This window comes from Gekko japonicus, unplaced genomic scaffold (genome assembly GCF_001447785.1).
Source record: "Gekko japonicus isolate JY-2015 unplaced genomic scaffold, Gekko_japonicus_V1.1 scaffold630, whole genome shotgun sequence".
NCBI lineage: Eukaryota > Metazoa > Chordata > Lepidosauria > Squamata > Gekkonidae > Gekko > Gekko japonicus.
This window is the reverse complement of record NW_015162498.1, coordinates 407,565-419,739: the sequence shown is the minus strand read 5'-3', so window position 1 is coordinate 419,739 and position 12,175 is coordinate 407,565. Positions and strand designations below refer to the sequence as shown.

General features: G+C 46.2%; 1 protein-coding gene across 2 annotated transcripts in view; it reads left to right on the top strand.

Moving 5' to 3' along the window:
* SSFA2 (sperm specific antigen 2) overlaps positions 1 to 12,175 on the top strand; it is a 109,612-nt gene that overhangs the window by 31,900 nt on the left and 65,537 nt on the right. For both annotated transcript variants that reach the window (XM_015406086.1, XM_015406087.1), the window contains 4 exons: positions 1,661 to 1,700; positions 3,119 to 3,217; positions 6,545 to 6,753; positions 8,822 to 9,519. In XM_015406086.1, the coding sequence (XP_015261572.1) occupies positions 1,661 to 1,700; positions 3,119 to 3,217; positions 6,545 to 6,753; positions 8,822 to 9,519 (1,046 nt within the window). The remainder of the gene's footprint in view (positions 1 to 1,660; positions 1,701 to 3,118; positions 3,218 to 6,544; positions 6,754 to 8,821; positions 9,520 to 12,175) is intronic.

Genomic DNA, 12,175 nt, shown 5'->3' with positions numbered 1-12,175 from the left:
TAGGAGATGAGGATTAAATTTAATGCCAGCATTTGGAGAGGAATATATGGCCTGTCTTGAAGTCTGCCAAGGCTCACTTACAAGACCTGCTATCTAAGTTATTGTTTTAAGCCAGTGGCTTCTGGAATATTCAGTATATGTTTCCTATCGTGGAGTCAGACCTGTAGACCACGAAGTCTGGCTGGGGATGGTTTACCTTTACAGAGCCTTGAAGAACAGCATGACTCATATTCTTTAGTAGCGATGAACTTGGTACATCTTCTTTGCTCCCTTTCGTTCTGTTGCTTACTTAATTAGTCTGGTCATTCACCACTTTTCTCCCTTAGGGTAACCAGAGCAGCTTAACAACATTCACAAATACAATTAAAACAAACAGAACATAACCAGCTGTAGCTTGGGCTGCTCTTGAATCCAGTGGTCCAGTTCGTTTAAGGTTATGAGCCACAGGCTAAGGGCCCAAGAGAGCCCTCTGGCTCACACCCAAGGACTTGTGCCCCTGCCCGTGCCCAAGTCGATATATTCCTGGACTGCCTGGTGCCAGATATACCTTCTGCTGGGTTCAAGGCTTACTTAAAAAGAGGTCTCTGGCCTTGGCCTAATCCTGGATCTGTATTGGTCCTGGTCAGGCTGCGGGTTTCTCTGGAGGCCCTGTTTGAGGAGAGACCACGATGGTGACAATGAACACATGTCCCATGAACGGCGACAATGCCACCATGCATCATGTCTTCGAAAAGCTAGTTTTGTGTGTCCTACTTCAAACGGTTCTCTCAGCCTCATGTGTGACGTACGGACATTTTTGCAAAGAGGAGGGGGCAGGAGTGATAGCTGCATAGGGTAAATCTAAGCTGTACAGGTGGTTGGTATTCAGAGCAACTGTGCTCCTTGGTAGAATAGACTCAGCACTGCGTTCGTCCCTGGCATTGGCTGTTCATTTGTCTTACCTCACAAATAAGGGCTTCTGAAGTTCTGGCCCTGCTTGGTGTTGTCCCTGGCATTGGCTGTTCATTCCAGTTGCCCTGTCTTACCTCACAAATAATGGCTTCTGAAGTTCTGGCCCTGCTTGGTGGACCTCCTGATGGCACCTGGGTTTTGGCCCCTGTGTGACACAGAGTGCTGGACTGGATGGGCCACTGGCCTGATCCAGCATGGCTTCTCTTACGTTCTTATGTCTGGGGCAGTGATGCTCTGTCTTCTAGGTGCTGGGGGGGTAAGAGTGGGAGGGCTTCTGGAGTTCTGGCCCTGCTAGTGGACCTCCTGATGGCCCCTGGGCTTTGGCCGCTGTGTGACACAGAATGTTGGACTGGATGGGCCACTGGCCTGATCCAACATGGCTTCTCTTATGTCCTTAAGGGACGTGGTGATTGTCTTTTAGCAGAGAATTGTGGGAGGACAGTCCCCTGGTCATGACGCCAGACTCTTTCTCCTTGGATATCGGTGTTCCTCATCTTCACCCCAGAAAAAGCTTCCTACGCAAGCCGCGTGTCCTTAAGCCTAATCCAATATTGTACGAAGTTGGCTGTATGTGCTACACGAGTTTATAGCCCCAGCGAGCAAGCTGGAAGGAACTGCCCTGTTTATTATTGGATCAAGTGGTTGCTATTTGTTCACAGTTATTTATATTACAGTGCAGGAAATTTATACGTATTGTTTCCCTTTTCAGCTAATCAGCTGCACCAAGGTGGTGAACAAATGGAAATCTGGTAAATAACCTCATTTCTGGTTTGGGAATAATGGCTGGCCATTGTCTGCAAGACATTCATTTCTCTAAAGTGTCCTTATTGGGGCCATTCGTTTAGAAAAAGGGAGGGGGGAAGCGGTTTTAGTAACGTCCAAACAAATTAAAAAGCTTTTTTATATTTTAAAAAAAAAACTTTCAAAGGACTTAACCCAAAATACCTGGGTGGTCGTCCACATTCCCCACAGACATGTAGGCCCCCGTTATCATTTGTGCTGGGTGCGGTGGTTAGGAGAGCGGACTCTAATCTGGGACAACCGGGTTTGATTCCCCACTCCTCCACATGCAGCTGACCTTGGTCAGTCACAAGTTTTTTCAGAGCTGTTCTCTCAAGGGCAGTTCTCGAGAGAGCTCTCTCAGCCCCACTTACCTCACAGGGTGTCTGTTGTGGGGAGGGGAAGGGGAAGGAGATTGTGAGCCGCTCTGAGACTCCTTCAGGTAGTGAAGGGCGGGTTATAAATCCAGTCTCCTCCTCCTCCTGCATTTTCATCTTGCCTTTCCTCTAAGGAGCTCAGGGTAGATGGTTCTCCTCCATAGTTTTGTCCTCAGAGGAAGTGAAGTAATTTTGTCCCCACAGGAAGTGAAGTGAGTGAGAGGGCTCTTTTTGTAGCAGGTACTCATTTGCATATTAAGCGACACCCCCCTAATGTAGCCAATCCTCCAAGAGCTTACAGTAGCTCCTGTAAGAAAAGCTCTGTAAGCTCTTGGAGGATTGGCTACATTAGGGGTGTGTGGCCTAATATGCAAAGGAGTTCCTGCTACAGGGTAACCCAACAAGCTTCACAGCAGCATGGGTGTTCAAAGCCCACATTGGCTTTCAGTACGGGTCCCTCTGTGTGTTGAGGGCTCCTTTCTTCCCCTGTGGTCTGGCAGCTGGATCTGCTGGTGAGGGTGAGGTCTGGAAGCCAAGGCTCTGTTATGAGGGGGGCCCTCCCTGCCGCTTTCGTGTGACTTACGAGAGATGGAGAGACTGTTTTGCTTGTGGCCTGAGGCTTGAACTACTGAAACAAGACCCTGGAAGGGAAACAGTGCCAAAAATATAAAATAGAGTACTTTCCACATTGGCTAGATCTGTGAAGACGTTTGGGCAGTTCCCCGAAAGTGAGAAATACCCACAGACGGCTTCTCAGCAGAGAGAGTGCCAGAAGAGGAGAAGGTGCTAGAGGAGAGTGGGTTCTGGGAGGGCTCCTACTTCATCGTACATGGATGGATGGAGGAGTCCAGGGGCATGTTTCAAGCAAATGTGTTTCTCCCACCCCCCCATACATGTGACAACGATGAACCCAAAGTGGCCTTAAGAAAAGAGAAATGACATAATGTTAAGCCCCTTAGAAGAAAGGAAAGTTAACTGCCTTGTTACTCTCTATTCATTTGCATGGTCAGTAACGGCATGTTGGCGAAGGACAAGAGGCTTCAGTTTCACCAGAAGGGCCGAAGCATGAATTCTACTGGCTCTGGGAAAAGCAGTGCAACCGTTTCAAGGTAAGCAAAGAATCGATGTTCTGGGTGCATGAATCGGTCAGTGGAACTGGCGGGATTTAGCCGACTGTTCTCTTTCTTCCTAAGTAGCAGAGCAGGCCATGCTGAGGATAATTATGGGGGGTGGTCCCAAACACGGGGCCCCATGGCACCCACGGACACCTCTTCTGGTGCCTGCCAAGTCTTTTTAGAAAATGGGCGTGGTCAGGGCTTTTTTTGTAGAAAAAGCCCAGCAGGAACTCATTAGCATATTAGGCCACACCCTGATAGCACATCATATTAGCATATTAGGCCACACCCCATGTTACCAGAAGTGTGGTCATCCAGCCACACCCACCTTTTGCTTCTTATTCTATTTACTTTGTTTATTGTCAAAACCCAGGGCTTTTTTTTGTAGCAGGAACTCCTTTGCGTGTTAGGCCACACACCCCTAATGTAGCCAATCCTAATGAGTTTCTGCCGTTGGGTGTGGCCTATTATGCTAATTAGTTCCTGCTGGGTGTGGCCAACGTGGGAGCCAGCCAGAACTCTGTTCCTGTGCGTTCCTGTCCAAAAATAGCCCTGGGTGTGGTCAGCTGGAGCAACTGCCCTGCAGGAGTTCTGGTCAGTACTGGGGATCTGATTGGCAGTGAAGATTAAAATAACATTGTTTCAGCACAAGCGGCCACCACAGTGTGTGTGTTTTATTTCCTCCCTCATGTTTCCCACTGCATTTTTAAAAATTACTGTTGTGCCCACCATTCTGTGTCAGAATTCCCAAGGCGCTCACGGGTTCAAAAAGGTTGGGGATCCCTGAATTATGGGAAGTCTTGCAGTTTTGCTTCTTGACTCTCAGATGAGTTTTGACAAATGAGTTCCATATTAGAACGTACACGTTTTAAGGTTCCACCAGCCTTTGCACCCGATGAACTAAATTTCCTGCAATCCACTGACATGGCCTTTACTTGCTAGGAGGACAGGTGCTTCAGTGCAGTGAAGCACAGTTGTTCACCATCAGTCAGAGGGGAGCGGTGGATAAGCTGGGGGTTCCTTTGTTCAAGCTCTCATTTAGCTTTGAATGTGGTAGATGGCCATGTGCAGCTTGTTGCCTTTCCAGTAAAACAATGAGTTTGTGGTAAGGGTGGATGGGAGAAATGTGAAGTCTTAGATCCTCAGCAAAGGCCCACTGCAGCCTTCTTCCCCTCCCTGAGTTGTACTTCTGTGGGTTCATGGACCCAAAGAGACAGTGGGGGGAGCAAATCCCTCTATCATCTGCAGACAGCAAAAATATTCCATCAGGGGAGCCACTGCTGTCTTTGCATCCAAGCCAATGGCCCTTTTCAAATTACCATTCTAAAGTGGATGTTATTAGTTGTTGGCCCTATTTCAAGGAAAGTGATACTGGGACAGGGGTTTCATACAGCAAATTTCATTCCATTAATGAGCTGTCTCTGAAGCACTATGGTAATTTCAAAGAGTGCTGCTTCCCCCTCCCCCTGCAATCTCCTTGGACTTAAAAAAAACCCCAACGTTCTAAGGTGAGTGCTATAGCGCTAAACTGCTATAGCGCTGAACCCTTGAGATGCATTGACTCAATGGAGTCAGTGCACCTCAGTGGTGCTGCTATAGCGCCGAAGTGCTATAGCAGTTTAGCGTTATAGTGGTCACCTTAGAATATTTCATTTTTAAAGTCAGAGGAAGATCACGTGGTGAAAAAAGGCAGGGAGAAAAGAGGCACTGTAGGAAGCGCTTATGGACATTTTAAGCAGCACACTACAGTGATTCAGAAGCACAGTGAAGGGGTTGAAAATGGAAAAAAGCAGTTTCCCTCAAAAGCGGCTCAACCATGCTTTGTAAACCTGATGCAAGTGGGTTTGTAGGGACAGGTGAATAAATTCCGCTAGCAGCCGGTTACTAAAATGGGCCTGTCCTAAATGACTGAAAAAATCCATTAGCAACCAGTTACTAAAACATAATACAAGGGCAGTTTGAAAAGGGTCAAACAGTTTTGAACACTCTATCAGAAACACTATACAATACTTTTAAAATGAAATGTAGTTAAGACAGTCGTTTTCACTAACGCTAGATGGTGATATGAAGTTAAGGGCAGTTTGAAAAGGGTCAAACAGTTTTGAACACTCTAACGATCAGAAACACTATACAATACTTTTTAAATGAAATGTCGTTAAGACAGTCGTTTTCCACTAACGCTAGATGGTGATATGAAGTTATGTGCATGTGAATTTGGGGAGGGGCTGTGGCTCAGTGGCAGAGCCTTTTGCTTTGTATGCAGAAGGTCCCAGCTTCAATCCCTGGCATCTCTAGTTAAAAGGAACAGGAAGTTATCAATGTGAAAGACTTCTACCTGAGACCCTGGAGAGCTGCCGAGTGGACAATACTGACCTTGACGGACTGTTGGTCTGACTGAGCACAAGGCCGCTTCACGTGTGACATGATTTACATCCCCTGGCCAAAGGCAGTAGTGAGCATGGAATCTGCATAGACGGGACTTTTTTTGTAGAAAAAGCCCAGTGTCTTTGGACACTGGTGCTGTGTAACGTGGAATGACAGCTCTGGAACTGGGAATGAGACACCTGGGCAAACGTTGACAAAGCTCAGTTGCTACTGTGCTGTGTCTCTGTGCTGAGCTTGGAAAAAACTGGCATCTGCGTGGAATGACTGCTCCACGGTGTGTAAGGAAAGGGCAGCTGGGTTGAACTAGGGGTGGGGTGGGGGGCGAAGCACAGGACTTGTACATTGATTTAATAAGCAGGCATGTTATCTCCAAGAAGGCCTTTAATTTTGCAGCAGTGTGAAAGGTTACGTTTTTATCCTGTGGGATCTTTAAGGAGAAGTTCTCTACGCCTTTGAAAGCTTAAGCCTTCCTGGTTACAATGAGTTAATCTTTTATTTGTGAATTACTTCAATAAATCCTCTTTTATTCAAATATACCCACTCTGAAAGAAATACTTCCCAGAACCACATAGTACCTCGAACGCCTAAAACCCTCGACATACCTACCCAGAAATAGAGAAAGCATAAAGGTTTGGAAATCCTTTTAAAATTTCCTGGTGGCAGCCGGATATATAGAGTAAAACAAAACTGAAAGAACATTTTAAAGTAAACCCAGACCTCCCCAGTTAAGGGGTCGTCACATGCACGCTTAAGGTTCTCAGTCTTAAACTCCAAAATGGAGGCTTGGAGGTCAACTCAGAAGAATCCAAGATATCTTTCCCTCCCCTTTAAGTGCGGGGGACTGCCGCTCAAATCTTAAATCCAAAGACACCAGCTTCCCTGGGTTGTATACCTTGTTAATATCCTTCCATACGCATACTTGTGTTTTTTGTCTAGTGTGTCTGAACTACTGGAACTGTATGAGGAGGATCCCGAAGAGGTTCTCTACAATCTAGGGTTTGGCCGTGATGAACCAGATATTGCTTCTAAAATCCCGTCAAGGTTTTTCAGTGCAGCATCGTTTGCCAGAGGAATAGATATCAAAGTGTTCCTGAATGCCCAGTTGCAACGCATGGAAGTAGAAAATCCAAATTTTGCTTTGACAAGTAAGTAATACTATATTCAATTAAAGCATAATGAAGAGCTGCATTGCTTTTTTTTTTTAGTTTAGTTTATGTGTACCCCTGGACTTACCGGAGAGGGAGGGAAGCAGGTTAAGGCCTGGTGAAGGCAAAGGTGATGGAAACGGTCTGCACTCCCCTTGCCCTTTCCCTCTCCCTCAAGCTGCGGCTTCTGTACTTGTGAAAGTCCTCAGGCACATAGCTGGAAATATACCCGATGGGTTGGATCCTGCAGTCCATTAGTGGAAGGCACTGTGAGTTGCTGATCTTCTCAGCTTTTTCCTCCCAACAGCCACCCTTTCCAGCTATGTGATAGTTTATTCCTGGAGTTGCAGCATCCATGTGGAGTAATAGCTCTGCAGGCTGGGAGGTTGTAGGGGGAGGTGGGCAGAATTACTTGTCTGTTGCCTCTTCTGTGACCGGACCTTCACTGAGGTATGAGGAGGAAGAGAACGATTTCTCCCTACTGTGGCCTTGTGAACCATGTGATTTTTACTCCATGTGTGTCCCACAGACTGGGGGAAAGGATGGGGGGCGGGATGGGACAACAAGAAAGCTTGGAAGATTTACAGTCTCTGGGTGGTCCATGTCCTGGATCCAATGTGTGGTGGTGGGAAGTAGAGAAAAAAGCCATATACATGCGCTAAATAATGCAAAAACGATGCTATATTGTAAACAATTATATATGACATGGAAGAGAGGTCCAAAACATAAAGTTGAGTTGATGAAATTTTCTGTACTATCCAGTCGTTTCGAAGGTCTTCATCTGAACTGGACCATGCATATCAGTTGTCTCCGAGTTTCCATCCATTGTTGAATAAGAACAGCAATATATATGTTACTTCGATGTTTGTGTATGTAGCATAATTCTGCAAGCAATCAACAGTTTCTGTGTGGAGTTAAGCTTCCTTCCACCTAGATGGCCCGTCTTCAATTGTAACAAAAAGCTATGGGCTAGTAGATTACTTACACTGTGGTGGCAATGGCCATTCATTAAAAAAAATTGGCAGCAAATTCTAAAACATATCTATATAATCACGGGGAGTAACTTGCCTGGATTGTTGGAGACAATCCTTCTCTCTCAAAATTAAACTCATACCTCCTGGCGATTGCAAGAACTTTAATTGCAACAAAGAAATAGAGAGAACAGTCAGGCCCTGTACTACAAACGTGGCAAAATAAATTATGGGAACACTTTATTTTAAGTAAAATTATGTGTCAGTCAATCATTTCCCAATTTGCCTAACTACCAAAAAGCATTTCAAGTTCTTTGGTTTCCTGTAGTAGAACACTTAGCAGGAAAGGAGATAATCCCTAATAATGCACATTATTGAGACTTGGTATTATTTCAGAATTTAAAGTTTGACAGTGTTTAAATCATTATATCGTAACGCGCGAGAGTTGTTTAACATTTTGAAAGAATAAGGTGGAATGTTCTGTATGTGTGCAATGGAAGAAAATAATTTTAGAAACTGTCAAAAAAAGGTCACAGCTGATTTATGGAGACCTCGGAGGCTTTTCGAGGGAAGAGACGTTCAGAGGTGGTTTGCCCTTGCCTGCCTCTACATCATGACCCTGGTATTCCTTGGAGGTCTCCCATCCAAATACTGACCAGGGCCGACCCTGCTTCGCTTCCAAGATCTGATGAGATCGGGCTATCCTGGGCTATCCAGGTCAATGTATACTTTCTTTCACAAGGCAGTTCCTCAGTGCCAGTGGAGTGTATCGTGTGTGAGTGTTGCCTGTAGCAATGATCTAAAAAGGAGAAAAAGGTGTGAAATCCTGTCCGGCGTATCAGTTTGAGAACACAGCTTTCCTTAAAACGGAAGGACTCTTCTCCTTCAAAGTCGAAACTTGTGATTTAACCAGATGTCAGAAACTTGAAGCTGTGAACGTGATTTTCGCCACGTTATCTCAGTGTGAGAAACTCCGCTCTTCTTTTGTGTGTGTGCTCTTTCCCCTTGGCAAGTCCCGAGACATTTGTAGCTTCGTTGGCCGAGTCTGACAATGCCATCCATTGTTCTGTTTGTCATCTGTTTTGTCCCCCTGCCAGGCCGCTTTCGTCAGATTGAAGTGCTCACTACTGTGGCCAATGCGTTCTCTTCCTTATATTCGCAAGTGTCTGGCACCCCATTGCAGAAAATCGGGAGCATGAACTCAACAGCTTCCATCAAAGAGGCAGCCAGCCCGCCGCCTCTAAACCGGAGCAACACCGCGAGCCGCCTGATGAAGACCCTGTCTAAGCTCAACCTCTGTGGTAACCAGCAGGCAGGGGAAGCGGGCGGCTGTTCGACGCCTTCGCCGGTTGAAAAGGAGAAATCTGAGAACGGACAGCTCGAGGATGCCGATGCTAAAAACGAACCCAAAACACCAAAGCACTTCAAAGCATCTTCGCTGGCTACGGTCAAAGAGGAAGCACCCAGCAATCAGCCGAGCACTGTGGATGTTCTTCCGGCTTCTGAACTTCCTTCTGGAGCTAATGTTGCACAAGGAAAGCAGGAGGACCACACGTCTTGTGAAGGGGAGCAAAATACGGACTCCCTTGGTCATTCAGATGGCCCCAGTGAGCGAGCTGCTGTCACGGACTCATCCGGTCTTGCAAGTGAAGTACCGGGCTCAGCCACTTGCGGCCTTGAGGGTGACTCTGAGCTCCCTGCATCACCACCGGATAAGGAAGCCTGTGCTCCAGTGGTAAACCCTTCCATCGTCAGTCTCATGCTGCAGCAGAAGGATTCCTTTGAGATGGAAGAGGTAAGTGGAAAGCAAGGTGCATTGCAATGCTCACATTCTCCGTGGTGTTGTGCGTTAACATTGGAAATGGAGCTTTAGACCTATAGGGGCAACCAAGTGATGTTTTGTTTCTTTGTACTTATTGAAACATTTAAAGTTCACTTTCCTTCTACATCGAAGTGGGACTCAGGACAGGTAATAACAGTAACTAGTTTTATCGTTTTTTTTACTTTGCTAACAAAGCTAACATAACGCACTTTCGTAACTGTAACATTTTGCTCTTTCCTGAGACCCCTTAGATGTCACACCTGTGAAGGCACTGCTCTGTAGTGTTCTGAGGTGACGTGTTATGCTGCCTCCTTAGTGTTCCTACTTATGTTCACTGCCACCAAATGCATGTGCCCAGGGCTCTTTTTGTAGAAAAAGCCCAGCAGGAACTCATTAGCATATTAGGCCACACCCCTGTCAGCACAGCTCATTGGCATGTTAGGCCACACCCACATGTTACCAGAAGTGTGCTCATCCAGCCACACCCACCTTTTGCTTCTTATTCTGTTTACCTTGTTTATTGTCCAAACCCAGGGCTTTTTTGTAGCAGGAACTCCTTTGCATGTTAGGCCACACACCCCTAATGTAGCCAATCCTAATGAGTTTCTGCTGTTGGGTGTGGCCTATTATGCTAATATGTTCCTGCTGGGTGTGGCCAACTTGGAAGCCAGCCGGAACTCCGTTCCTGTGCCTTCCTGCCCAAAAATAGCCCTGTGTGTGCCTTAGAATTCTTAGCTGTACCCAATGAAGAAGAAGGGTAGGTTTTATACCCTGGCCTTCACTACGTGAAGGAGTCTCGGAGCGGCTTACAATCACCTTCCCCTTTCTCTCCCCACAGCAGACACCCTGTGAGGTATGTGGGGCTGAGAGAGCTCTGAGAGAGCTGTGACTGGCCCAAGGTCATCCAGCTGGCTACATGTGGAGGAGTGGGGAATCAAACCCAGTTCTCCATATTAGGGTCCTGCTGCTCTTAACCGCTACACCAAACTGAACAGGTTAGCTTAGTTATATTTGGTAGAATGCTAGAACAGTCAGCACGCGGTAGGGCTCTGAGGTAAAAGGGGGTCCTTTGTTCTCAATAAAACAGTATAGTGGTTTCAGTAAAATCTGTAAGTGCAATGGTTTCAAATAGATACAGTTCTTCTTTCTGTGAAGTTCTTCTTTCTTCTTCTTTCTGTGAAGTTCCTTAAATAGACATAGCCACAAAGGTTTTTCCCCCCCTCACATGCCACTTAGGCTAATAGCCTCCAGAAAGAATGCGGATTTCCCTCACAGCACCTCAGTCTCCACCCACTCAGCTCTTCCCCCCCCCCCACACACACACTCTGAACAAGTTCTCTCTACAAAACCAAGTCACCTCCGTCCCCAGGGTATAGCAGCCATCCAACAGCAACACACATTAAATCATAGAAATAAAGTACACAAAAATATTTACATAGCAAAACACCACAATAGCTCAAAGTTTGAGCCCAGCGGCACCTTTCAGACCAACAAAGTTTTATTCTGGGAATAAATAAGCTTTCATGTGCCATGCACACGTCTTTCAGATGCCCACGAAAGCTCATACCCAGAATTAAACTTTGTTGGTCTTAAGGGTGCCAGTGGACTCAAACTTTGTTCTGTTGCTTCAGACCAACATTGCTACCCACTTGAACCACAGTAGGTATAATTGTGCCCCCCCCCACATCATGGAACTTGTGGCCCTTGATTCTCAGGTTCTCAGGAGGTCTTTGTCGTCCCCCCCCCCCCATTTAGACACTGATCAGATTCAGATCTGCTTAGCTTCAGCAAGACTGTCGCATGACTTGGTCATACCATGAGCTGCTTTACTATATAGTTTGGTCTATGGAAGCCTCACAGCACCAGTTGGTCTCTTGTAGTGTGATTTAGGGGATCGGGAGTGGGTTGCAGGATCTTATACTCCCTCCTCCTAATAATAATAATGATAATATACTTTATTGTCATTGTACATAGTACAACGAAATTAAAAATGCAATCATTTCCTGCCCCTGCACTTCCCGTCTCTTTTCTGTGGATCCCCCTATTCCCACTTTTAAACACAGTTAAGGGTGATGTTAGCACTGACCTGAAGTTAAGGCTGAGGAGGATTCTCTTTAAACTCGTGGGTCAAACCAAGATTGGAAGTTGGTTTAAATTCCTAATTGTTGGTCCTTGGGAACTGAGGCCTTATCTAATTTTAGTGTTTGATTTAATGCTTATTTGTGGTTTTCATTGGTGACAGAGAATTCCCAACTGAGAGAAGGCTTGGGGGGGGGGGAAGAAGGCTGAGGGGAGAAAGCAGTGTCCCAAGGTTCAGTGCACGGCATCTGTAGTTAAATGGGTCTGGGGGAACGGTTTCTGCCTGTAACCTTAGGTCACCACTGCCAGTTGGTGCAGAATGTAATGGGCTACGCGTGTGTTCGTGTCCTGTAATTCCTGGAGGATTTTATCCACATCTCAGGCTGTTTGTTTTAACCCGAAGAAGCCAGCAGGTACTGACTACTTTAGCCCCCTTGTGTCCCATATCTTGAGAGTTCCAACCATGTGGCAACTTTTGACATTTGTGGCACTGATGTGAGGATGTTTAATCAGTGGTTACCTTTATAATAATGGATTCCCACCCACCCAC